At 39.1% G+C, this 27,428-nt stretch overlaps 1 protein-coding gene across 2 annotated transcripts in view; it reads right to left on the reverse strand.

Annotated features, from left to right (window-relative positions):
- The window catches only part of BAALC (BAALC binder of MAP3K1 and KLF4), a 95,461-nt gene that overhangs the window by 33,936 nt on the left and 34,097 nt on the right, over positions 1–27,428 (reverse strand). Inside the window, exon 2 of one of the 2 annotated variants that reach the window (XM_072603332.1) lies at positions 24,429–24,502. The exons of the other annotated variant lie outside the window; for it this stretch is intronic. Coding sequence (XP_072459433.1) covers positions 24,444–24,502 — 59 coding nt within the window. The 3' untranslated portion in view covers positions 24,429–24,443. The remainder of the gene's footprint in view (positions 1–24,428; positions 24,503–27,428) is intronic. 2 annotated transcript variants of the gene reach the window in all.

The following is a 27,428-nucleotide window of genomic DNA, read 5'->3' on the forward strand; positions in this document are numbered from 1 at the left end:
TGTTCATTTTTTTTGTTCATCTTTCTCATCTGCCATCTTTTCCTTCTTCATCTGCCTGTCTGCTCTTATACTATTACCTTACCACTTACACTTAGCACTATCTCTATCTTTTTTCTCTTCCTCTTCTATCCTCCTTGTCCTTCTCCTCCTCCTCCTCCTTCTCTTTCTTCTCCTTCTCCTCCTCTTTCTCCCCCTCTTCCTCCTTTTTTCTCCTTCTTCTCTTCCTTCTTCTCCTTCTTCTTCTCCTTCTTCCTCTTCTTCTTCTCCTCCTCCTTCTTCTACTGATGCTGCTGCTGCTACTATTACTTCTCCTTCTCCTCCTTCTTCTTTTTCTCCTCCTCCTTCTTGCCCCTCTTCTGTTTCTTCTACTTCCTTTTCTCCTTCTTTCTTTGCCATCAATTCTTTTCCCTAGCCTGGCTTATTTTCTCTCTACACTCAAGCATATCTAACTGTGTGAACCAACCAATTTCTATAGTTACTTTATATCTTCTTGCTCCCTTACAGCATTCTTGTCTTTGAGGCCATTCCAGCTTAGTTTGGGCTATAAGCATCATAAGAATTCATATGTTTATATGGCATTTTGCAGAGAACTTCCTTCACAACAAGCTGTGAGTCATGTGTATGATATATTTATTCCCATTTTACTACAATGCTCTAAAACAAGAGTCCTTAAGCCTTTTGTGTCATGGATCCCTTTGGCAGTCTGATGGAATATAGGTATCCCTTCTTAGATTAATGTTTGTAAGTCCATAAAATAAAAATACATAGCATAAAAATGAAAGGAAAACCATTCTGGAGAACAATTTGGAACTATGTCCAAAGGACTATAAAACTGTGCATACCCGTTGACTCAACAATCCCAATAGGTATTACTAAGTAGTATCCCAAAAGATATCAAAGAAAAAGGAAATGGTCCTATATGTACCAAAATATTTATAGCAGCTCTTTTCATGATGGCAAAAAAAAATAGAAAATGAAATGATACCCATCAATTGGGGAACGGCTGAACAAGTTTGGTATAGATTGTCGTAGAATACTATTTTGATATAAGAAATGATGAAGGGGATGGTTTCAGAAAAAATATGGGAAGACTTACATAAACTGATGCAAAATGAAGTGAACAGAACCAGGAGAACATTGTACACAGTAACAGCAATATTATTGTGATGATCAACTGTAAAAGACTTAACTACTGTAATCAATAGAATGATCCAATACAATTCTAAAGGACTGTCAAAGAAAAAATATGTCCACATCCAAAGAGAGATGTTGAATTGTGAATGCAGACAGAAGCATACTTTTTAATCTTACTTTACATTTCTTGCTTTTTATTTTTTGAAATATGAACTAATATGGAAATTTTGAAATATGACTAATATGGAATTGTTTTACATGATTTCACATGTGTAATTGATATCATATTGTTTGCCTTCTGAACAGGTGGGGGAGGAGCTAGAGGGAAGGAATTAGGAATTCAAAATTTTTCAAATGAATATTAAAATAAACAAAGAATAATTACTTTTAAAAGGAAAGGAAAAGCAATTATATTTAAATACAGTGATCAAAATAGTTTTTTTAAAAAAACTGTCAAGTTTATGAACTCCAGGTTAAGGATCCCTCTTAAAGATCTATGATTTCATTGATGTTGTTTTAAGTCAGATCTTATATCCATGCTCTTCTTCCTCCCTGCCCCATAACATCAGCTATTTGGGTCAATTTAGTTCTAATATACAAATCTCAAGGGGAACAAATATCATCTTCCCTTACAGAGATGTAAACAACTTGCCCATATTGAATAACAAGCTTTTTTCTCCTGTTTACCTTTTTATGCCTCTCTTGAGATTTGTATTTGAAGATCAAATTTTCTATCAAATTTCCTTTTCATCAGGAAGGTCTGGAAATTCCTTATTTCATTAAATGGCCATCTCTTTGCCTGAAATATTATGCTCAATTTTGCAGGGTAATTGATCATTGGTTGTAGTCCAAGCTCCTTTGCCTTATGGAATATCATATTCCAATACCACTGATCTTTTAATGTAGAAGCAGCAAGATCCTGTGTGATCCTGATTGTAGTTCCTTGATACTTGAATTATTTCTTTCTGCCTGCTTGCAGTATTTTCTCCTTAACTTGACAGTTCTGGAATTTGGCAACAAAATTTCTTGGTGTTTTCAGTTTGAGAAAACTTTCAAGAGGTGATCAGTGGATTCTTTCAATGACTTTTTTGCCCTCTGGATCTAGGACCTCAGGGCAGTTTTCCTTGAAGATTTCTTGGAAGATATTGTCCAGGGTCTTTTTTTCATCATGGTTTTCTGGTAGACCAATAATTCTTAGATTTTCTCTCCTGGATCTCTTTTCTAGGTCAGTTGTTTTTCCAATTAGATATTTTATATTTTCTTCTATTTTTTCATTCTTTAGATTCTATTTGACTGATTCTTGATGTCTCATAGAGTCATTAGCTTCTACTTGCACAATTCTAATTTTTAATAAATTGTCTTCTTCATTTAATGCTTTCATCTCCTTTTCCATTTGCCCATTTGTTCCTGTTAAGGACTTATTTTCTCCAGTTTGGTTTTGTACTTCCTTTTCCATTTGTCCAATTTTCCTTTTAAATTCTTTCATGATTTCTCTTTTCATATTTTTAAAATCATTGGCCAATTTTTCTTCTACCTCTCTAATTTGGTTTTTAAAATCCTTCTTGAGCTCTTTCAGGTATGATCTTTGGGCTTGAGATCAGCTCATAATCCCTTCTGAGGTTTCAGATGGGAGTACAGTCTCAATGCTGACCTCTTCAGTATTCGTGTTTTGGTCCTTGTCCCCAAAGTAAGATTCTATGGTGTTTTCTTTTCTGGTTTGCTTCCTGCTCATAATGATTGCCTTTTCCCTGGCTTTTAAAGTGAATCTCTGCTTCTGGGGCACAGGGGGCTCTGTCCCATGGTTCTTGTGCTAAGAATTTGATGCTTTGTGTATGTGGCCTCTGGTTCTTTCACTTAGAAGTTAGAATGCTGCAGTTTACCTGGTACTGAGCTGGCTAGTGTGCCAAAACAGAGGCCAGGTGAAGACTTTCTGGGTTTTCCCCCCTGGAGCTAGCTGGGTTAGGTGTGCAGGAGGGGTGCTATGGCCACAGGAGGTCTCTCCTGAGCTAGAACACAGGCAGGCTCAGCAGTTGGTGAGCCCCATCTATACTAGAGTCTTCCTGATTCCTTCACCTGTGCTAAGGCATGCTTGGGGTCCTGGTGTTGGTGCTTACGGGCTCCACCTCCCTGGGGCTCAGGATCTTTTCCTGGTTTGCTGAGGTGGAGTTGTCTGGGATAGTCCTGATCCTGCACTGGTCCCCTTCAGCCACAGCAAGAGGGACCCCCCTCTTTGTGATTTTCCTAGCCTCTCCAGCTAAGACACTATTTACCCCTTCAACTGATCATTCCACTATTCCAGGACCTTCCCTGGGGAAATATTCTCTGGGTTTTTCAAGGTCAATAAGGGCAGGAGAGAGCACTTACAGATCACTCTGCCATCTTGGCTCCTGGAAGTTCAAGTCAGGCCAATTTAGTTCTAAACAACTGATATTGAATAGATTATAATCAGTGAAAAAAGATGGCTATAATTTAAGCATTCTTCTCCATTCATTTATTCCTTGAGTAATGGATTGAGTGTTGGACATGGAGTCAGGAAGACCTGAATTCAAATCCTCCCTCTATTACTTATTAGGTGTGTAATTCCAGATAAGTTTTCTTCTTCATTCTTACTTGTACTCTCTCTTAAAAGTACCTTGCATTCATTGTGCACATATTCTGCATGTCTTTATGAATATGCTACATATGCTTTCTACCTTATTAGAGTGGTGTGTGTTCGTCCTTCGTTGCTGAAGAAGATCATACCATTAGAGAAGTAATGACATGACTTGCACTTGACTTTGTTTTGAGTGAGGGAGGTCTGTGCAGGTCATCAACCTCACTTCTCCTCCAGAGCCATCTGAATCCAGTGACCAGATATTCATCAGGAGGACTGGAGATGACCCAGGATGAAGCAATTGGGGTTAAGCAACTTGCCCAAAGTCACACAGCTGGTGAGTGTCATTTGTCTTTTTATTTCCTATGCTTAGTTAGCATGGTGCTTGGCATGAAGTAGACTATTAAGAAATACTTGTTGATTGATTATCATTATTATTATGAAGGGCTATAGCAATAAAGGCTGTTATTATTAGCAGCCTACTATGCACTCAGAGTTCTGACTCACCTCACTGAAGAGTAACTTTGTATTAATGATATCTATGGTCTAGATGACTTTTCCATCCTGGATACCTTGAGTTTCCAAAATTGTACGGATAGATTTTTTTTCCCCCAAAGCTAGTTCTCAGGCATACTGTGGCTTACTATTCTTGGGAAAACCTGCCCCTCTCCCCAACTCTAACTGTTAGGATGTGTTGAGACTTGGCAACTTAGTAAATAGGGTGACCTGCCAAAATGAGAAGAACCCTGGAGATAGTGCAACAGCTCTCAGCAGGCAGGCAGAGTTAGTGGGAGATTTATTTCTGGGTAGGTGTTTTTCTCCCTTTAAGTACAAACTGCTAAAATATCCAAGGAAGCAAGTGCAAACATGAAAAATTCCTTCTGCTGAGATTTCTCTTTGAGATGTCCTGGGAAATGAGAGCTGCTTACATAAATGGGGACCATGAGGGGAGGCAATTGATTTTGGAAATCTGTAGAAGCTGCTTCTGCTCAAATGGTGTTTTCCCAATGTCTTCTGCTGTTCCTAAGGGGATATCAAACTATAACATCTTTCCAGGATGTTGTGCTTAATTACAAGACTGTCAGTTTGCCCTGCAATCCTCTTAATATCTTGAGAATTCTTGGTCTCTCTTTGCTCTGTTTCTGTTCCCTTCTGTTTTCCCCTCCAGGCAGCAGGAACTGCCAGCCAACAGACGTCAGAGCTCCCTATATAAAGCAGTTCTTAAACAACCCTTGCTTCATAAAGGTCACACTATACTAGGCTATAGCTGGAAAAGTCTGTTCAGTGCCATGATTTACTGGGATCAGGAAGAGCACTCTACAAAATGTTAACAACATCAATGGCAACTTCAAAGTGAGGGCCAGATCAAGGGACAAGGAGACAGGACTGGGCAATGCAGGAGACCGGTCTGGGAATATGCTTGAAAGAGGTTATTTTGATTGGGATTTCTCCCTTACCCCACCCAATGGTTGTTTCAATGCAGAAAACAAGTGATGAGGAGCTCATTTATTTCCCTTTCTAACCAAAGTAGAAAAATTGTAGTGTCCATAAAACTAGATTAGGCAGCTATCTGTGGATTGCAATCAAGAATGAATGAATGAATGAATGAATGAATGAATGAATGAAGTAATTTAAGTTCTTGCTATGTGCCAGTCTAGAGCTATATCTATTTGTTCCCCTAAATATTTTTAGTCTACAGGAAATAATTTTTAGGTTCAAGTGTTGCTCCTGATTGCTATACCCCAAGATATATATCTTGAATCCCTTCCCACCAAATGCCAGTTCTGCAATGAATAAAAATGAATAACAAATATCCAGGTCAAGCATGGCAAAAATCAGAGAAGATATACATATAAGAATATTTCAGAAAATTCAAAGTGAGACAACTCAATCCAACCAAGAGAGAGTCTCAGATCTCACCCAAGAGGAAATACCCTGAAGTCTCTAGAATAATAAGCCTAGGATAGGGACATGATCAAGGTGCCATCTCCTCTACATGTTGGTTTCTTCCCAGAATCTTTGTTTCCTTTCAGTTGAAGACTTGAAAAAAACCTGGTATTGTGTCTTTTCTCTCAAATCTAAAAGCCATAAGACTAGGCTCTTCTTCCAACTTCTTACCAATTCTGCCCTTCCCACAGGTGCAGAAATTGAGTAATCTCCACCAGTGAGGAAAGTCTTATGCAAATGGACTTTGAGTCTTGGATTACACACAAACAACATGCACATATGTATTATATGCATGTATATATACATACAATATATACACATTCATACAAGACATATGCAAAGCAGATGTGACGTAACTTTGGACAAAGGTATAATTAGCCAAGAAGAACCAGAAAAGACTGGAGTTGAGTCTTGAAGGAAGCCAGAGATTCCAAGAGTTGGAGGAAAGGAGGAAGTGTACTCCAGGAATAGGGACAGACCATGCAAAGGCAGCGATGCTGGATAGAAAAGCAGAAAAAAAGACGTGTTAGGTCAGTAAACTCTAGTAAGACTTGGAGCAATCCAGAAGTTGAAAAGAACTTACTGGATGTTGAATGACCACTTGTCAGGAATGTTGTAAAGAGATTCAGATTTCAAGGAGGAATTGGTCTAGATGCTTTATGTGAGGTCTGTTGCAGCTCTGCATGCACAGGGCTGCAGGAGTAGCCCCAGGCCTGCTCTGTGGAGATTATGCTGGTCCAGTGAGAGTTATTAGCAACCTCTTCTCAGAGAACTTACTATCCTTTTATATAGCATAGTCACTAAGGATAAGCCCTCTAAATTTGCAGAAGACGCCTACTAGAAATTTAACCAGCACATTAAATTAACATGCAGTTCTTTTGGTCTGCAGAAAGTTTAAAAATTCTTCTCTTTCCTTAACCATGAATGTAAACATCACCCAAAAGACTATAAATGGGGAGTGGACTTGAGAAGTTGATCTTTTTAAACATTTTTATGTATACCTTGTGTTTTTACATCATATAATTATCAGATATCCCACGCCCCTCTACCATGAGCCTTCCTCCCCTAGCCAGGAAAAAGTGAAATAAAATCGAGAGACCCTATGACCACATCCGACAGTGTATATAACATTCAGCTCTGTTAAAGTGTGATCCCCTTGAAGGCAGAGACTGTGTTTTTGTCTTTCTTGTATTCCCAGAACATATGTCTGACACGTAGCAAGTGCTTAATAAATGCTTGATGACTGACAATTGACAAAGGATACACAGATCTTGGGGAATTCTTGTTTGGGGATTCAAAAAATTTACCTATTTTCCTATATGTCACTACACCCCAAAATACTTTGCTGTTGTAGGGTTTTGTTGAAGTAAGCATTTTGTTAAAAAATCTTATTTCTCATTTGTAGGACTTGCAACGTAGGAGACTGGAAGCTCAATTAACGATTAAGAAGAAATTCTCAGAAGGGGAAGGAAAGGATTTCCACACAATTCAAGCATGATTTTCCTTTATTTCTTGTATCTCTATAGTTGTTTTGTTAAGTTTTGGGGGGTCTAAATGTGCATTTAAGTCAATATGTTACCTTTCCCAAGGTATTTACATTTTAAATGCCTGATCTCTCTTTTGAGCTACAGATCAGCATTCCCAACTGACTATAGGACATCTCTATTTAGATGTCCCACCAATATCTCAAACCTGACCTGTCTAAAACAAAGCTTTTATGTCCCCTCTAAATCTACTTCTCCTTCTGTCAGTGATTCAGCCATTCCCCTAGTCTTGCTTAAAACTTTTATTTCAAATCTTTGATTCTTTTATTTTATCTAATCTGCAATTTCTTCCCCCATGCAACATTTCTCTTTTATCTTCTCCTCTCAACTCCCAATGCCATAATCAATTCTCTCATTACCATCTTCTTTGAACATTACTATAGGGTCCTGATGTATATTCCTACCTCTGCTCGCTCCTCCTTCAAATCCATCCTGCATGCCCTTACCAGAATAGTCATTATTTTGTCATGCATGAAACTGATCATGCAACTCTTATGCTCATAGATCTTCAGTGGCTCTCTATTGCCTAAAACTCAAGTTTAAACTCCTTTGCCTAACATTCAAGGATGAATGCAGGATCACCCTGCCTTTCCAACCATCATACATTCCAACCTCCAACTGAACTGTGCAACACTCTCATCCTCCCAGAAAACTCCATCTTTGCTTGTGGAGATTCTTATGCTTAAAATGTCCTTCTCTGACCATCCTGCTTTTTGAATTCCTGCCTATCTTTTAAAGCCCAACACCAGCATCATACTATAGAATATATGCTCCTTAAAGGCAGGGATAACATTTTTGTCTTTTGATCTCCACAGCCCACCACAATACCTGATACATAGCAGGCTTCAAAAGTAATCACCCCTAGGAAGTGTTCTTTGATTCTTTCTGATGAGAATAATCCTACAAGATATTTTGTTTTCTATCTTTTAAATATACAAATAATATGCTACTACAGTTAATAGTAGATTAACTCTTGGTTAAGTTGATAGTATAACTTCTATTGGGTTTTTTTGAGGGCAGGGACCATGTCTTATTTAAGCTTTATTTCTCCCTTACTCCTAGCATAATTTTCTGCATATAGAAGGCATTTATTAAGTGTGTACTGAATTGAATTAAACTGAATTGTTGAATTTAGGCTTGTCTGGTTTTTTTTCTGCAGTACAATGTTTGAGGTGTAGAGAGGTAAGGAGAGTTGGATAAGTTGCTACTTTATGGCAAGAGGAAAGAATTACATAGAGATTGGTTGAATTCAGTTCTTTGGCTCCACCTCCATCATCACTCTTTTTTATAGAAAATAATTATTTCATAAACGGGGACCAAAGAAAACATTTCTTCTAAGAATTAGAGACAATTAGTTGTAACCAGATCTACAAGTACTCTTACACTGGAGGCTGTAAGAACCATGGCTTTATACAAAATGCTTCTTTGTAATAACATTTGTTGAGATGAGATTTTACCAGCAATTGTGCGTGTGTGCACAGTTACCCCTCAGAATTTGAAGAATAATTTTAAAAACTTCTTGATACAGATGTGGGACCTCAGGGTCCTTTTGCTAGGTGGAGAGAGCTCCCCTTACCAGAACCTTTGGAAGGATTGCCTCGTAGGGCAAAATGACTAGCTGAACAAACTCCTTGCCAATGGGGAATGATGACTTGCTCATAATTCATTTGCACCTAGCAAGTAGACAAGATAAGTAATCTTTACAGGTGTCATTTCTTATCTTTCTCATACTGAGAGCAGACAAAATTCAGCTCAGGCACCACCTTTTACACGAGGCTTTTTCTATCATCTCTACCTGTTAATGCCCTCTCCACCAAACTATCTTGAATTGATTCTGCATGTGTTTTGTCCCTTAGTGAAATGTAAGTTCCATGAGCATAGCTACTATTTCTTTTTTGTCTGGCACATAGTAACTATTTGCTAATTGATGGATTGAACATAGCCAAGTGTGAAACCTGGGCCCTTTTTGGAAACCTTAATTCCCTTTATGACGGTCATATTTTATTCATTGGCATTGAGAATTTCATTTGGGCAAAGCCACCTCAGAACCTCTCGATGAATACAGCCGGAATTCCTTTCTACACCTCCCCCCCTCTGGCAAATGTAACATATTTCCTTTAAGTACAATAAAGGGAACGTAAATGTATTAGAATTTGCAACAGAGAAAGAGAAGGAAAGGTGCAGTGGATGAAAGAGGACATAAGGTCCTAAATATCTGGATTTTTCCACCATTTCTGCTGTTGACCAGGTACAGGACTTTGGGCAATTCATTTAATCTTTCTAGTTTTCAGTTTCCTAATAGGGAAAAATGAGAATAATAGTGATCCTCCTACAATTTAGTTCATTGGATTACTGGGAGGATTAAATTAAATATTTATGTAAAAGATATTGCCCATTAATACTACTGTATTAGCTCCCCATAGCTAACAAAGGTTTCTGTAATCAACATCTGGTGCATAGTAGGCACATAATAAATGTTTATTGATTGATGAACCACTTCAAGAAAAGATAAGATGGAAATAATTAAACTTGGGAACCTATTTACTACATGAAACAATGTTCAGTGCTCATAATGTATACAGTATCTCTTATCCTTTCTTTTTAACCATATTAAGTTATTGCAAATATAAAGTCAATTCTCCTTCTGGAGTACTTTTAATTTCACATTTTTAGAGAGCAATATCTGGCCCCTGGAGCCCTGGTCTTGTCTCGGCAGCTTTCCCTGAATGTCATTAGAAGCCAGTTTAATCATCTCATTTTGTTTTTCAGACAAATCAAGTTAAAGGCTTTCCCCCTCCCCTCTTGACAAGTGCTAACAAGACTTAGGGCCCCAGGAGTAGAGACTGCTGGCTTTGACTTAAACCAAACCACACCTCTCCATATTTACAGAATGAGGCGTCCTTCCCAATGGAAGGATTTAGAAGGCATCATTATTGCAGGCAATAACCTGTTCACAAAACTGTGGGCCATTTCTTTACTCTGGGATTCTATTTTCCTCTGTGTGATAAACCCATAGAAATAGAAGGGTTTAAAAAGTCAGTATCTTTCTCATAGGTCTTAAGTGGCATGTTTTCTATTTTTTTCCATCGGTTTTATTTTCTTTGGCATAAAATAATTTTGTTGTTCTATTGTATCTGACTCTTCACAACCCCATGTGAGGTTTTCTTAGCAAAGATACTGGACCGGTTTGACAATTCCTTCTCCAGGGGATTAAGGCAAACAGAGGTTAAGTGACTAGCCCAGGGTCACACAGTTAGTGAATATCTGAGGTCAGATTTGAATTTAGACCTTCCTGATTCTAAGCCCAGCATTCTATCCACTGAGCCTCTTACTGAAGTGTTTACTCTAAGGTTTCCTATTCCACATGTGGAATGAGACCTGAAGGACATAACAGTTAATTTAAGGGAGTAGTCACTATGAAATTCTACCAACTGAATCCTTGAGAGTTTCTAATTCAGATGGAGAAAATAGGTCCCTTTTTGTTTTAAACTTTCAGTCTCAGTCTGAGGCAACTAGGAGATTCAGTGGGTAGTGCTGGACCTGGAGGCAGGAAGAATTAAATTCAAATCCAGTCTCAAACATGTACTAGCGGTGTGCCCTAGGACAAGTCACAACTTCTATTTGCCTCAGCTTCCTCATCTTTAAAATGGAGATAATATCATCTAACTCCCAGGGTCGTAGTGAGGATAAAATAAGATAATATTGGTAAAGTGTTTTGCAAACTTCAAGGGACCATATAAATTCTATTCACTATTACAGAATGTGTCAAGCAAGGAATTTTTTTGTTCTATGAAGTATGGATTCAGTCAAAGGGCCACACTTGAGGAACTAGAGGGCCACATGTTTCCCCACCCCTGGACCAAGCAGTCATTTAGCATTAACAGTAAGGACTTGGACGTACAAAGAAAGACAAAAAGTAGAGCCTGCTCTCAAGAAGTTCACAGTCTAATGGAGGAGATAACGTGAAAACAATTGTGTACGAATAAGATATATTTAGGATAAATTAGACATAGTCTCAGAGGGCGGGCACTAAGATTAAAGAGGGTTGGGAAGGGCTTCTTATAAGAGATGAGACTTAAGCTGAAACATGAAGGAAACCAGGGAAATCAGTAGATATGAAGAAAAGGAGAGGCAGTTTCAGGATGGGGGATAGATAGTGAAAATCCTCAGAGCTGGGAAATGAAGTATCCTGTGTGAGGAGGAGAAAGATAGGCAGTCACTAGATCTCAGAGTATGTAGAGGGGAATAAGGTGAAAGGGGACTTTAAGTAGGAAGGGGCCAGATTACAGAGGGCTTTAAAAGGCTGAGGATTTTGTATTTGATCATGGAGGTAACTGGGAGTCTTTGGACTTCGGTGAATGCACAAGAATGGGGCATGGTCATACCTGTGCTTTAGAAAAATTAATGTGACAGCTGAGTGGAGGATGGACTGGAGTAGGCAGAGACTTGGGTCAGGGGGAGCAACCAGAAGGTTAAGGCAATAGTCAAGACATGAGGCTATGAGGGTCTGCATCAGGACGGTTGCAGTGTCAGAGGAAAGAAGGAAGAAATAGTGGGAGAAGATATCTGATATAAGATAAGGAACAGGGGAGAAAAAGGAGAGCTCTGAATGGTTTCAATTTTTCTGTGAAATACGAGGCAAACTCCTCAGTCGAAAGGTTTGAAGAGGGATAAAAACTGGCTTGTTTATGCTTTCACCCCATTCATCTATGTCTTTATGGCTTCTGTTCAAGAAAACTATTATAAATAGGCCTTACTTTGTCAGATATAGCTCAGATTTATTTTCCTGTGATGATCCTCTCTCTCTCTCTCTCTCTCTCTATATATATATATATATATATATATATGAATATATATATATATATATATATATTCATATATATGCATATATATATCACACACACACACACACACACACACTCATACACTCACACACTCACTAACTCCTGTTGAGAACTCATCAATTCTCAAGGTTTCAGCTATCATTATGTGTTGATGAGTGCTACACACACACACACACACACACACACACACATACACACACACATACACACACACACACACACACACACACTCCTGCTGAGAGTTCATCCATTCTCAAGGTTTCAGTTATGTGTTGATGACTGCCAAGTTTCTATCATAAATCCTGACCTCTCACTTATGTTTCAGCCTTGTACATCCAAATGATCTAATAGACATCTCTAATTCTATGTCCCACCATCACCTCCAACTCAGCCCTGAATACTCCCCTTTCCAACTATCCGATTTCTATTTGTCATTCTTCCAGTATGCCAGACTGAAAACTTGAGAGTCATGTTTAACGATTTCTTCTTCTCATTGCTTATATCTAAACTCGTCAAATTCTGTCGTTTGCTCAGGTATCACAATCATGGAAGTAGGAAAAGTGAATCACAGGGGCAGGAAGACAGCATCTACTGTCAGTAGCCTTTATAAGGGCATTAGCCACTCTTCTAGTCTGAAGATGCCTCTAGGGTTCTGGGCTGGTGTTCTTAAAGTGGCCCTTATATCTGAGCTATAAAGTTGACTGTGTACCCAAATCTGTACAGGAGGGAGATTTAAGAGTCTGGTAAAGCTTTAACATGGCAGAACAATGCAGCTCGTGTATCTGGTTACATGAGTGACTTTCCCCTATGTATTTGCTCGAATTTTTCTTTGTTTTGTGTACCCTTGAGTAAGTACTCTGAATGGATTTGTGAGACCTCAAACTCAGAGCACACCAAAGGGCTAGGATATGATTATTTTAGCATTACAACACAAGTAACAGCTGTGTCCTTGACAACACATCAGAACCCTTCCCTAATCTTTTGGGCATGTCCATGAAAGGGGCTATGAGACCCTTGCAAGTAAAGCAAATAATAATGAAACCCCAATATCTTCATTGAAAACGTGTCTAGGATCTACCTTTTTCCTTTTCCCCCTTCTATCACAGATCAAGACTGGTATCTCAACACTTTGTATTATATTATCAAACAGTTACTTAGCTGCTATTTCTGAATCTCATTATTGCCTAACTCCCTATTGCTTGCTTCATCATGGACACACTTCTCTGTCTGGCCTTTTTTTCCCTTGACTCTACATTTTGATCCAACTTTATTCCATACTACTCATCAACATGTACCCTTTCTTTCAGCCATCTTGACCTCCCCACTATTCAACTATACTACACATTTTCCTTGATTCCTTTACACATGACATTCCTCAATCTAAAATGCCCTTCTCCACTCTTCCCCTTCTTCTTCTCTCCAACTAGACTGTAACCTCCCTGAGAACAATGACTATACTTGATCATTATTTTCTGTTCACAACAATACCTAGCATCGTGCTGGACATAAATATTTGTCAACTGATGCAAGTGACTCTTTATCTTTCCTAACTTTTCCTAAGAAATATACTTCAGTTTAGCTAACCTAAAATATCACTGAATCACAGAATCTCAGAGATGAAAGGAATTAGCGACTGTCTACTCCAACTGTACCTGAACAAGATTATCATCTACAAGGTAGTCAACAAGTTACCACCCAAACTTTGCCTAAAAGCCTCCATTAAGAGGAAACTGGCCATGTTCTAAGGTAAATCATTCCCTTTGGAATAGCCCAAATTGTTGGGAAGTATTGCCTTACATTGACCTAAAATCTGCCTCTTTACAATTTCCATTCATTGATCCTAGTTCTGACTGTCCTCTATGGACAAACAAGACAAGTATAATCCCTCCTTCACGTGACATCCCTTCAAATATATCCATCAAAGTTTGGCATCCCACTGGTCCTCACTGAACATCACAGTCTTCCTACCATCAGTACTATCCTCTTCTACATGTTCTTCAACCTGACAATATCTTTCCCAAAGTAGGATTCCTAGAACACAATATCTAAATAAGGCAGAATATAATGCAACTATCATGTCCTCTACTCCTCTACACTCTCCCTGTCTAAAACTGAACTAACTCTTGGCTGCTGGGCCATACTTCTGACTCACACTGAGCATATGGTACATTAATCCCCCCAGATCTTTTTCACAAGAACTTCCTAGCCATGCTTCTCCAATCCTGTAGTTGTAAAGCTAATTTATTTGGCATTATGTAGAACTTTACATTTATCTCTATTATTATCTTATGAGATTTAGCCTGTCATTCAGTTCAGACCTTTTTGAGCCCTAGCCATCATCCAACAGATGTCATCTGTGCATTCTTATAAATTCATATAAATCATTGACAAAAATATTGAACAGCCTAGGACCAAGGAGAAATCCCTGGGGCACCCTAATAGGGACCATCCTCCAAGCAGTCATTGACCCTTTAATGAATCTAGACTTTGTGTTTGATAATTTTGCCAATCCTCTGTCCACCTGACTGTTTATTGTCTAAAATATTTCTTCAGCTTGTCTCAAAAAGAACATGAGAAATTTTGTCAAATGCTTGGCTAAAATCTAAGTAAATTAAATTTGCACTGTTCCCCTGAATAACCCGTTTTGTGACCCTGTCATAAAAGGAAAGAGTTCGTCTGCTATGACCTATTTGCAATGAAGCCATGTCAGCTTTTCACAATCTTTGGTTCCTTTTTAAAGTGGTCACAAGCAATTCCTCTGACATATATTGGAATTTTGTCTAGAAGCACTATAAACAGTGGCAAAAGCACTGGCTTGGGACTCTGAGGATCTGAATCCAAATTCTGTCTCTGTCTTTTACTGTTCATGTGACCCTGAGTAAGCCATTTAACTTTCTTGTGCATCAGTTTCCTCAACAGTAAAATTAAGAGATTGGACCAAATGTCTTATGAAGTTTCTTCCAGCTTGAAATCTATGATCCTATGAGGTTAACCATCTCATGCAGCATTAAATAAAGTCTCACAGACATTTTAATGTTACCTTTCTACTTTTCATCTCTTCATAATAAACTACCCCCCAAACAGTAAAGTTATGAACTACCTTTCCAATTGTTGAATTGTCATATTCAAAAATCACAACCTCCATGATAAAAATGAAAATGTGCTTCAGTCTGAGTAATGATGATTATTCATACTGAATCATACTACACTCAGAGAGAAAATATTATACTAAGCCTGTGCTGACTTCAAAAAAACAGTGGAAACATTTGAAAGCAGCTGATACATTCAAGTGGGATATTTTTCTCTACAGGGAGCTAGAATATGGTTCTAATCCTAATGCTTAAGAGTATATAGTAAAATGCAAATTGTTAAAAGAAAAGTTCTGAAAGAGGCAATTATAAAATAGTATTTGGAAATGTCAAAAAAAATTGTACACACCTAAGTTCAATGGAACTGAAAGATCCCAATCTGGCATAATGAAAAGAACTCTGGCTGTAGAGTCAGAAGATATGAGTCCAAACCCTACCTCGGAATTTTCCTCTCTTTGTTACCCATGGGGAGTCAGTCTGCCTTATGCATCACCAAGCAGAAGTTCCCACCAATCCTATTTTCCACAGGCTCTGAATTTGGCTCTTCTTTGGCACTCAATCTTACTCTAACCTAAGGCTACCCACCCCAATTTGGATGTTGCCGCTACTATATGGGCATTAGGAAATTTTGTTTGTACCTCTTCTGCAGTACTTATCACAATAAATATAAACTTGGACAGATTTTGAGAGACAGAAGGGACTGGTATGCTATGGTGGGGTCACAAAGAGTTGGACATGACAACAACTGCTACTTGTTTTTATCTCCAATCCAACCCAATTCAGTCCAACAAGTGTTTATTTATGTCCAAGGTACAATTCTAAGTAATGGAGGCACAAACAGGGACGGAATTGCTGAGTTAGTAGAACCAAGAACCCTGAGATCATTAAGTAGGTCCAAGTGCATCCACCAGATGGAGTGGCTGACTTAAGAATGAATTGCCAAATTGACCCAGCGTCTGGAAGAAGATTGGACATGAGTCTTGAGGTCAAGAGCATCTCTGAGAGGATCTCATTTTTAGAGCAGCAAGGGACCTTAAATGTCATCTGATCTAACCCCCCACATTTTAGAGATGAGTAACTGAGACCTAAAGAGATTAAGCAACTTGCCCATAGTCACACAGAGCCAAAGTCAAAACTTAGGTCCTTTGACTCCAAAGCCAGAGTACTTTCTGCTGCACCATATTGCCTCATTTCAATTGTGTCCAACTCTTTGTAACCCTGTTTGAGGTTTTCTTGGCAAAGACAATGGAGTGGTTTGCCATTTCCTTTTCCAGCTCATTTTGCAGATGAGAAAACTGAGGCAAACATGGTTAAGTGACTTGCCCAGGGTCATGCAGCTAATAAGTGTCTAAGGCTACATTTAAACTCAGCAAGATTAGTCTCCTGACTCCAGCCCAACGCTTCATCCACTGTGCCACTTAGGTGCTCTCCCAGTAACTGTACTATTAGTATCCACTTATTGAGCTAACACACAATGACCTCAAAACTCCTATGAATTCAATGATACTTTTAAGTGAATTTGTATTTAATAACCACAGTAGCATCTATAAACATTTGAAAATACCAATACATATTTTTCTGAGACATTTATTCAACAGAAGGTGTGTGTCTCCTCATTTACAAATTCTCATGTGAGTTTCTAGACTCCTTGGAATAACTCACAGTCCACCAAAAATCTACTATCCTCAGGTAGGGACCCATTAGACTAGAACAGCAAAGCTTGGTGACAACACGGTATTGTGCTTTGAAGTCTTGGAAAGTGGGACTCAGAATGAAGGAGACAGATTCACTCACTTGTGTTCATTTAGTCATTCATTCAGTAAGGAACTCATATCTGGGAGATATAAATAAAATATGGCACAGTTCCTAACATCTAGATGTTTTAGTTGAAGAAATTGAGGCAGGGAGAAGTTAGGTAATTTGCCTAAGGTCACACAGTTGATAAATATCTGACACCAGATTAGCACTCAGGTCTGACACTAGACCAACAAGCAACTTGATAAAGAAATAGTATAGAGTGACTGATGGACGGCCAGTCTTGGAGCCCATAAGACTTAGGTTCATTCTGCTTTGGACACATACTGGCTTTAGGACTTAATCCCTCAGTGCTCCAACAACTCTCTAAGACTACTGTTGTTTGTCCTTTACTTCAAAGGAACCAGATATCATGGGGTGATGTCTTCACTTACTCATGAATAGGATTTAAGTGAGGCAGAGCTACACAAAGTCATCAGCCCCACTCTCTCTTCCAGAGTCATTTAAGTTCAGTAACAAGACAAAGTCAGGACAATTGGCAATGGCCCAGGCTAGAGTAAATGATCTTGGGGTCTTTAATGTGTGACCAAACTCTAAGCACTCCACAGCACCTGCTTCAGCTGCCTTCATGGTCGTTGGAATTAATTGTCCTCATCTGTCCATCTGCCAGGAGAAATCTTCACATGCTTGCAGTGATCACTCCAAGCTCACCAATGGGTTTGTGGCCTATCAGTTACCCTCAAACTGGGTTAGCCCATCTGCTGAAATGGTTTTACTGAGGTGTGGCTACTGTGCTGCAGCTTCTTGAAGCCACAGGTGAAAGTTGGGTAAATCAACTGGACACCAAAGGTAGATGAACAGCTCTGAAAAAGACTTGGCAAGCCTTTACAGTAAAGGTGCTAGAGCTTCTTGAGCACCACATACATCCCCTGTAAGATATTGTAGATGAATCAACATGAGTAGAAGTATCTACATTTAAAGTTTCCACATCATAGGTTTGAAATTCTCTCCCCACCAGTTTAACAACCTCCACTGAAGTTGCCTTCTGGTTTCACATTGTGGTTTGGAAGGGATCCTAAGTTCTTGAAAGATATTTGTAGGTATTAGCAACACTAAGAGTTCTAACTAATACTATGAGCCTGGTGATGTCCATTATCTGAGGACCTGCTTAGCTGGGAATGATGTGAAAGGATTATTTATTCCTAGAAGGCCAGCCCCAAAGTATTCAATTTTAGAGGTTACAGAAATTCTCAAAGATCATTTCCTAAAGTCCTCCAAAGCAGTGAACTAGAAGGTAAAAAATTTTGGTTTTAGATCCAGTTCTGCTACACCTGCTTTGTGAGCTTGAACAAGTCACTTGACCTCTGTATGTCTCTGTTTTTATCTGCTGCTTTTTATCTGCAAAACAAGATGAGGGTGTACCAGGAAATCTCTGACCCCCATTCAGCTGTGATGATTTCTGGTTCTAAATGAGGTTCTTGATGTATCATCACTTATTCTAGTCCCCCAGTTGTTGTATATACACTAGACTTATTAATTTACCCACATTCCACCTGGCTTTTCTCTTTATCCAAGAGCATGTTCCTTTCAATGAAATGTGCTTTTACTCAAGTCAGTCATCAAGAGTAATTGTTCTAGACAGAAAACACAACTTCCTTTCAGACTAGCCTTGCCTGACTAATAAAACACAGTCTCCTTTATTCTGCAAGGCTGGTCAGGTCAAAATGGTGGAACAGAAAGAAAGGTCATGAGTACAGGGGGTGAGGCTAGTGCATAAGAAATTCAATGACCACTAGAAACAAGGAGTCATTTAAGGAAAACTCTTGTCTTTAGTATTCTGTGGCTGTTCCAGTGAACATGCAGGGCTAGAATGATTTTATAAATGGAGGTTCTGATATCATTTTCGTTGAACAGGAAGGTATTGAGGGATTAATGTGGCCTTATTAATATTCATGAGGCTTAGGTGAAATACTATTCTGTTAGTCACTCAAAACTTAGACTAATCAGCTAGAATATTTGGACCAAATGTCTAAATCTTGCTGCTTTCCTTTGATATGTCATATTTCAATCAACAGACTGAAAATCCCCCAAAACCATGCAAATACTGAGGTAGAATCAGCTAGTCCATTTTTTGGTAGCCCTTTGTCTGAACTTCTTAGCTTGGTCTCCACTGCTCTCTACAAACTGGCTCCAGCCTACATTCCTTGTCTTATTTCAAATTATTCTCTTTCATGGACTCCTTACTTCAGCCAAATTGTCCTAGTTATCATTTCCAAGGATCTTCCCTGTATTCCAGCCTTTTCTCATACTGTTCCCTCTCCCTCAAATGTCTTACAAAATCATAGAGGTTAAGAATTATAAAGGACCTCAGAGGCCATATAGTCTGACCCATTCCTGGACGAAAATCCATCTTTTCAACATACCTGGCATCCATTTTTTATTTCAGTGCTTCCAGTGACAGAGAACTCACTTTCTCCCAAGGTAATACATTCCACTTCTGGTTGACTCCATTAGGAAGGTTTTCCTTACCTCAAGTCTAAGTTTGCCTGTTTGAAACTTTTACTCATTGCTCCTAATTCTGTCCTCTGGAACCATGAAGAACAAATTGAATTATTCCATGATAGCCCTTCCAACGCTTGAAGAGAGCTATCAAGTCTTTCTTCTCTCTCCAACCCATAGTTTTTTCTTTGCCATGGTTGGCATCCTTATTTCTTTCAACTGGTCCTTTTATAAGCAATAATCTTAAGCCCTTTACCAGGCTGGTTGGCCTCTTTTAGTACCCTCCAGCTTATCAGAGTTCTTTGTAAAAGATGGCATCCCAGAACTGAACATGCTACAGATGTGGCTCAAACAGAGAGTGTACTGACCTAGTCCCAGACACTATTCCTTTTTTGAAAGAGCCTAAGATTGAATTAGGTTTATTGGGTGTCACATTATGCTATCAATTCACATTGACTCTGAAACCAAATAAAACCCCAAGATTTTTACTAACTGCTGTAGAACTATTTCTCCTCCTTCTTGTACTTATGGAGCTAATTTTTTTAACCCAAATCTAAGACATCTATCCCTTTTAAACATCAGCTTACTAGATTAAACTCAGCATGTTGAGATCTATCTCAAGGTACAAGGTCTGACTCAAATGTTACTTCCCCATATATCCTTACCCATCAACTTCATTCAGAAAGTGGACCCTTCCTCTTTTGAAAACACTTTGAATCTTTTCTATACATGTTTACTTATACTTCATATAATAATAATTCATATAATTATAAATTATGTTGATTGCTTAACAGACTAAAGGTTACTTTATGGTGTTCATGCAATTTTCTGGCCCTTCACTGGTCCCCATATAGTTGTCATGTTTGTAGCAGGCTTCTGCATCTGAATCGGTAGGAGAAGATTCCAGAAGGCAGCTCTCATGTATGTGTTTGTATGTGTATGTGTTTGTGTGTTTGCATATGTGTGTTTGTACTCTACTTTCTTATTGGAGGAGCAGCCAGCTGCCACAGTGGGTAGTGTGTGAGGCTTGGAAAACTAACATTTAGTCCCTGCCTTAGACATTTACTAGCTGTTTGACCCTCAACCTCTCTTAGCCTCAGTTTCCCCTTCTATGAAATGGAGATATCTCAGAAGATTGTTGAAAGGATCAAATATGTTACTATATCTAAAGCACCTTAAGACACTATATAAAAGTTATTTGTTGTGGTAGTGGTTGTTGTTACCCAGTCCCAGGAGGAAAGATATTGATTTCTGATATCGCAATGCATGGTAGCGTCTGAAAACACATTGTTGAAATAATAATGTAGAGCAGGACTGGTCAAAACAAGGACTCACCAAAGGCATTTATCTGGAAAAACATGCTTTGACTTCACCCTCCTATTCTTTTCTGGTTCCAGTCTCTCCTTTTCCTTCCCTATGTCTTTCCTTTTCCACCTTGTTTCTCCTGTCTCCCTTACCTGGTTCTGTCCCTACTCCCAGGAATGGGCTTTAAACAGAATGTTTTCTCCTTAGCCTTTTTGTCAGTGCTGTAGGGAAAAGAGCATCAGCTTTGGAATCAAAAGACAGGGATCCTGATCCTGCCTGCTTCTTCAACTTACTGTCTATCATCTTAAGCAAGTTTCTTCCTCTCTTTTGCCTCAGTTTCCTGTCTGTACGATAAAAGGATTGGATTAGATGATTTCTACAGGTCTCTTCCAGGCTTCTTTCCCCTCACTCCCTTTCACACACTATTCCAAATCAAACTGGTCTACCCGCTGTTCTCCGAATCTGACTTTCCATGTCCCATTGCTCTGCCTATGCACAGGCTGATCCCCCCTGCCTTAATGCACTCTTTCCTCCCTCTGCTACAGAGAATCTTTAACTTCTCAGGTCTCAGCTGAAGAGCCTCCTCCTACAAAAAGCTTTTTCTCACCATCACCACCCCTGCCAGTTATTTATACTCTCTCCTGCTTCACATCACCTTGCATGTATTTATCTACATGTAGTGTGTAAGCTCCCTGAGGCCAGGGACTATTTTTTTAAATGTTGCCAGAACCTCAAATTGTGCCTTGCACAGAGTAGGTGCTTAACGTGTTTATTGAATTGAATTGAAAGCTGAACCTGAAAGAACGATGGGGAGATTTTTTTTCAGCCATGAGCCCTAGTGCTGTATATAAAGTCAGGAAGACGGTTTCAGATCCTCTCTCTGATACTTACTGTGTGTTTCTAGACAGGTTATTTAACCTCTCTGAGCCTCAGTTTCCTCATCTATAAAATGTGAAGAGGAGCTCTTCACCCAGATGTTCTATTGGCATCTCAAACTCGGCATGCCCATATCAGAACCTGTGATTGAAACTTCATAGCCCATCCCTCCTCTAAATTTCCCCATTTCTGCCAAGGGTACTCCCAGTCTTTCAGTCTCTCACATTCTCAACCTAGGAATCATCCTTGAATCTTCACATTTTACCTCCATTATCCAATTCATTGCCAAGTTTTGTCAAATTCCATTTCCTCAATGTCTTTCACATTTGTCTGTTCTCTGTGCTTAAACTACTCTCATTTAGGCCTTCATCTCACTTGGACTCACCTGGACAATTACAGTAGCCTCCTAATTAGTGGGACTAGAGAAAGAAAGACTAATTGATATTCTTTTTACATGGTATTATATCTTTCCAATTATATGCGGAAAACAAATTTTATCATTCATTTTTTTGAAATTTGAGTTCTAAAATTTTTCCCTCCCTCTCCCTCTCTCTTCCTCCCTAAGACAATAAGCACTTTGATATAGGTTTCATACACACACACACACACACACACGTATATATATATATATATATATATATATATATATATATATATATATATATATATATATATATATATATATATATATATATATATATATATATATATATATATATATATATGTGAGGCAGCTAGGTGGTAGAGTAGATAGAGCACCAGTGCAGGAGTCAGGAGGATCTGAATTCAAATCTCACCTCAGACACTTGACACTCACTAGCTGTGTGACCTTGGGCAAGTCACGTAACACCAATTGCCTCATCCTGGGTCATCTCCAGTCATCCTGATGAATATCTGGTCACTGGATTCAGATGGCTCTGGAGGAGAAGTGAGGCTGGTGACCTGCACAGCCCTCCCTCACTCAAAACAAAGTCAAGTGCAAGTCATGTCATCATTTCTCTGATGGCATGGTCTTCTTTGGCAACGAAGGACAAACACACATACATAAATGTATATACATATATATACACACATGTATGTATATGTATACATGTATATACATACATATATATGCAATCATGTAAAACTTATTTCCATATTAGTCATGTTGTGAAAGAAGAAACAGACTAAAAGAAAAAAGAAAGAAAGTGGAGATAGTATGCTTTGATCTGCCTTCAGATTCTACCAGTTCTTTCTCTGGAGGTGGACAGCATTTTTCATTATGAGTCCTTTGGAATGGTCATGGATTGTTGTATAACTGAGAAAAGCGAAGTCACTCATCATACAATGTTACTGTTACTGTGTACAATGTTCTGGTTCTGCTCACTTCACTCAGAAGCAATTCATGTAAGTCTTCACATGTTTTTCTGAAATCTGCCTACTCAACATTTCTAGCACAATGGGATTCCATTACATTCACATTCCACAACTTGTTCAGCCATTCCTCAATGGATGGACATATCCTCAATTTCCAATCTTAGCCACCACAAAAAGAGCTTCTATAAATATATTTGTATAATTTTGTACAATTTTCCTCTCCTCTACACTCCATCCATACTTCCCTGATTTGTGCTCCTCATACATGCCTTTCTCTCTTGCTTCCATGCCTTTTCACAGCCTGTATCCTATCCCTGGAATTTACTCCCTTCTCACCTCTGGTTCTTAGAACCCCTAAGTTCCCTAATAAAGCTCAGTTTAAAGGCCAGGTACTTCAAAAGACCTCTCCTGATTCCCACAGTTGTTAATCCCTCCTACCCCCTTCTCAATCTTCGTTGTTGAATCATCATCCTTCTCCCCTCTATTAAGCATGAGTGTCTTTGTAAAGAATACATTAGCCTCACAATTGCTAACAAAAAAGACTGGAAGGTGTTCAAAATCCAGAGTCTACCTGTCAAAGTAAAGTCTGCAGCAGCAGTCTAAATCGCTTTTCCCAGAGGAGTTTGAATATTAACCAATTGTTAATTACCCAGGAATCCCCAATTAGCAAAAATCAGTACCAGTACTCAGGTCCAGGGTCTTCATTCCCTTTTCCCAATCCCAGTTAGTCCTGCTAGAACCAAATAAGAACCTAAAGAGATCTAACAGATTTTATTGATTTGGGAATAGTGTGCCATACTCTCTCTGGGCACCAAAAGAATGTTCACTTCCATCCAGGGGCCCAGAAAACTTCATCTGTTTCCATCATTCTCTTTGACTGACCTTCATTTTGTGAGTATCTCCCCTCAATGAAGCTGGCTTACTGTACTGTCTTGGTGTGAGCTCCATATTTCCTTGCATGAGACTCTGGTATTCCAAACCTTCCTAAATCTATATTAAAACATTTTAATCTTTGTATGTACCTCAAGACCTAGCACAGAACCTGGGACAAACGGGGTATTTAATAAAAATCTATTGATTCAAATTGCACACAGTAGGTACTTTGTGGAGGAAGAAATACCCATGATTTCATCACAGAGAGAAACTCTTTCCCTCTACCAGTGCAGATGGCACTTGCTCTGTAACATAGAGTCTACTTTTAATATGCCAAAACTTTATTTAAAAATGTAAAAGCCATTCTTAGCATACTGTGCCTTAAAGAACTGTTTAGACCTTGTAGAGGTTACTTGCCTTGTTGGGTATCCCACAAACAATATATAGCTGAGCCAGAACTAAATTTCAGGACTTCCTTATGGAAGCCAGTACTCTGCCTCCATGCTGAGATCTGCCTCTAAGCCTGATGACTGAGTGTCTCAGGAGGTGCAGTCCATCCCTGGGATCTCACAGAAATATCTATCCTAGTTGGATACAGAATCCAAATACTTACTGGTAAGCATGCCCGTCAAAGACCCATATTCAACTTCAGCATTGGTCTTTCTGTCTTTGTTGTTGTTATCATTGCTGTTTTGGGAAGAAATCAGAGGTAAGTGGCTTGTTCAAGGTCACACAGCTAGTAAGTATCTGAGGCCAGACCACATTGGAACTCAGGTCCGCCTGACTCCAGGACTCTACCTCCCAGGGTTGAAGATCAAATGAGATAGTATTTATACAGCACTTCACATAGTGTCTCACACACAGTAGGCTTTGATAAATGCTTTTTTTTCTTCCTTCCTTTTCCCTCTTTACTTTCTAGGGGGAATATGATCTGTCTGATATGGTTTATGTTTCTCTATCTATGAACAAGTACCCATAAGTCTTTCAAATCTATGGTGAAAAAAATAAACATCTGTACTATACCTGGTACCCGTATTGTACATTGAACATCTTTATGGGAGGGGATTCTGAAACTTGCTGTTGAGATCCTAGACATACGTTAGTTTTGTTGTTAGAGATTTTCCTAGAAATATTCTTGTAAAGCAGCACAAGAGAGCCAAATCTGACCACTTCAGAACCCTAAAACTTAATGCAGGTCCATGTGAGTACAGAGCCCTTCGCCTTTGGGTTCTCTGGGGCCACAGTGTATCATTATAACCACAGCACTTATATCACTGAATTGGGGTAAATATGTGTAAAGTGACTTGCCAACCTCAAAGTACTATTTAATGATCAGTTAGTATTTGTAACTTTTCTATGTAGTTGCCACATTCTACTTTGTATTAGAGTTATTTGAGAGGCAACTTGGCAAAATGACTAGAGATCTGGCCTTGAAGCTAAAATGACCTTTAATCAAATACCTCAGGAGAGGGGGAGGGAACACAGAGGAAGGAGGGCCAGAGCCAAAATGGCAGAGAAAAGACAGGCACTCACCTAAGCACTCCCAAATTCTCCTCCAAATATCTTTAAATAATGCCTCAAAATGAATTTTGGAGTGACAGAATCCATAAAAGGACAAAACAGAATGATTTTACAACCCAAAACAGCTTAGAAGGTTAGCAGGAAAAGTCTTTTGCACCAGGATTAGAGTGGAATGCAGTCCAAGGCAGGCTATGCCAGTGTAGGCTGGACTCTAGCAAACCAGCTACGGGACTTAGGGGCATGAATCAGCAGTGGTAGTGGTAGCTTCTGGAGCTCTCAGCTCACAAATGGTAAGGGGGTGAGACAACTAGTCAGAAGGAGATGACAGGGGTCCCTTTGCTTGTACCAGATGCAGGATTCTGTTGCATTGCCCACATTTGGATCCTGGGGGCAGCCCTAAGTCACAGTCCCGGGGCAAAGGTGAAGTATTAGGACATCAGAGTTTGAAGCTACAGGGGAGTCAGTAATAGTTCCAGGGTGGAAAAGGGTACTTGTGGTCACTCACTGACCAGAGTCCAGGCCATAGGAGCAGTGACCATACCTCTCTTTAGGTCATACCACCTTGGAATAACTAAAAATTTACAAAACCCCGGAACTAGCTCTGAGAGCGGCAGCAAGAAAGGTCTGAAGCTTGGGACAGGGCTCACTCTACCCAAGGAGCAGAGCACCACTTCAACATCGAGTTAAAAGTCAATCAATAGGCTAGAAAATGAGAAAACAACAAAAAAAATAACTTGATCATAGAAAGTTTCTGTGGTGACAGGGAAGATCAAAACACAAACTCAAAAGAAGATAACAAAGTTAAAACTACTACATCCAAAGCCTCAAAGAAAAGTGTGAATTGGTCTCAGGTGCCAAAAGAATTCCTGAAAGAGTTCAGAAAGGATTTTAAAAATCAAATAAGAAAAGTAGAGGAAAAATTGGGAAAAGAAATGAGAATGATGTAAGAAAATCATGAAAAAATTAGCAGCTTGGTAAAGGAGGCACAAGAAAAAATACTGATGAAAATTACACCAATTCCTACCTCTGGCACAGTATGACCATTAACCTCTAGGTACCCTGGATGACTCTCTAAAACTGTAAATTGCAGAGAAGGTTCAGATCTACATTGGGAGAAGAAGTTTCTTCATCTTGAAGTTCCCTATATGAAAGAAACCACAGGTCCAGTCCCTGTCCCCTCTTCTAGCTATTTGAGACCTTATTTTATCTCCCTTACTAGATTATAAACTCTTCAGTGGCAAGAGCTATGTCTTTTTCATCTGTATATCTTTCTTAGTGGGGACAGCTGTTTGGTATAGTGAATAGAGTACCAGGTCTGGAATCAGGAAGACCTGAGTTTAAATACAACCTCAGATACTTACTACCTACATGACCTGTTTGCCTCGGTTTCCTCAACTGTAAATCAAGATGGAGAAGGAGATAGTAAAACCACTCCAGTATCGTTGCCAAGAAAATCCTAAATGGGATTACAAAAAGTTAGACACAACTGAAATGCCTGAACTGAATCTTCCTCAGTGGTTAGTATACTATGTTGCATATAGTAGGTCCTCAATAAATGTTTGTTGGATTAAAGTATAGATTGTGGTGCTTGATAGGGGTTGGAAAAGAGCTCTGAAAAGGGGCAGGGACTATCTTTTGCCTTTTATCGTATTATCAGTGGTTTGTACAGTACCTGACACACAGTAGGAGCTTAATAAATGCTTAGTGGCTGATTGACCTAGTTTCATATTTCAGCTATTAGTTACTATCTGCATGTCCTTGGGCAAATTACTGTCTTTGTATCTCTGGTTTTTTTCATCTATAAAATGAGGGGACTGGACTAGGTACCAACTCTGAATCAATGAGCCCATGATCCCTAAGCAACTTGTGTTACCATTCTGTTCAGTTTACATGAAAAGATATATATAAAAACAGCAAATTCTCCCCAGGTACTTAGTGAATTTCCCATTATAACTAAGTGCCTTCCCTGCAGTAGGTGCTTAATGAATATTTGTTGAATCGTTTGCAAATCACTAACTACTTAGCAGGCAAGTGTAGGAGCTTAAAGCCAAAATGTTAGGAGTCATTGCCAAATGAAGGGTGATCAGAATGG

This window comes from Notamacropus eugenii, chromosome 4 (genome assembly GCF_028372415.1).
Source record: "Notamacropus eugenii isolate mMacEug1 chromosome 4, mMacEug1.pri_v2, whole genome shotgun sequence".
NCBI lineage: Eukaryota > Metazoa > Chordata > Mammalia > Diprotodontia > Macropodidae > Notamacropus > Notamacropus eugenii.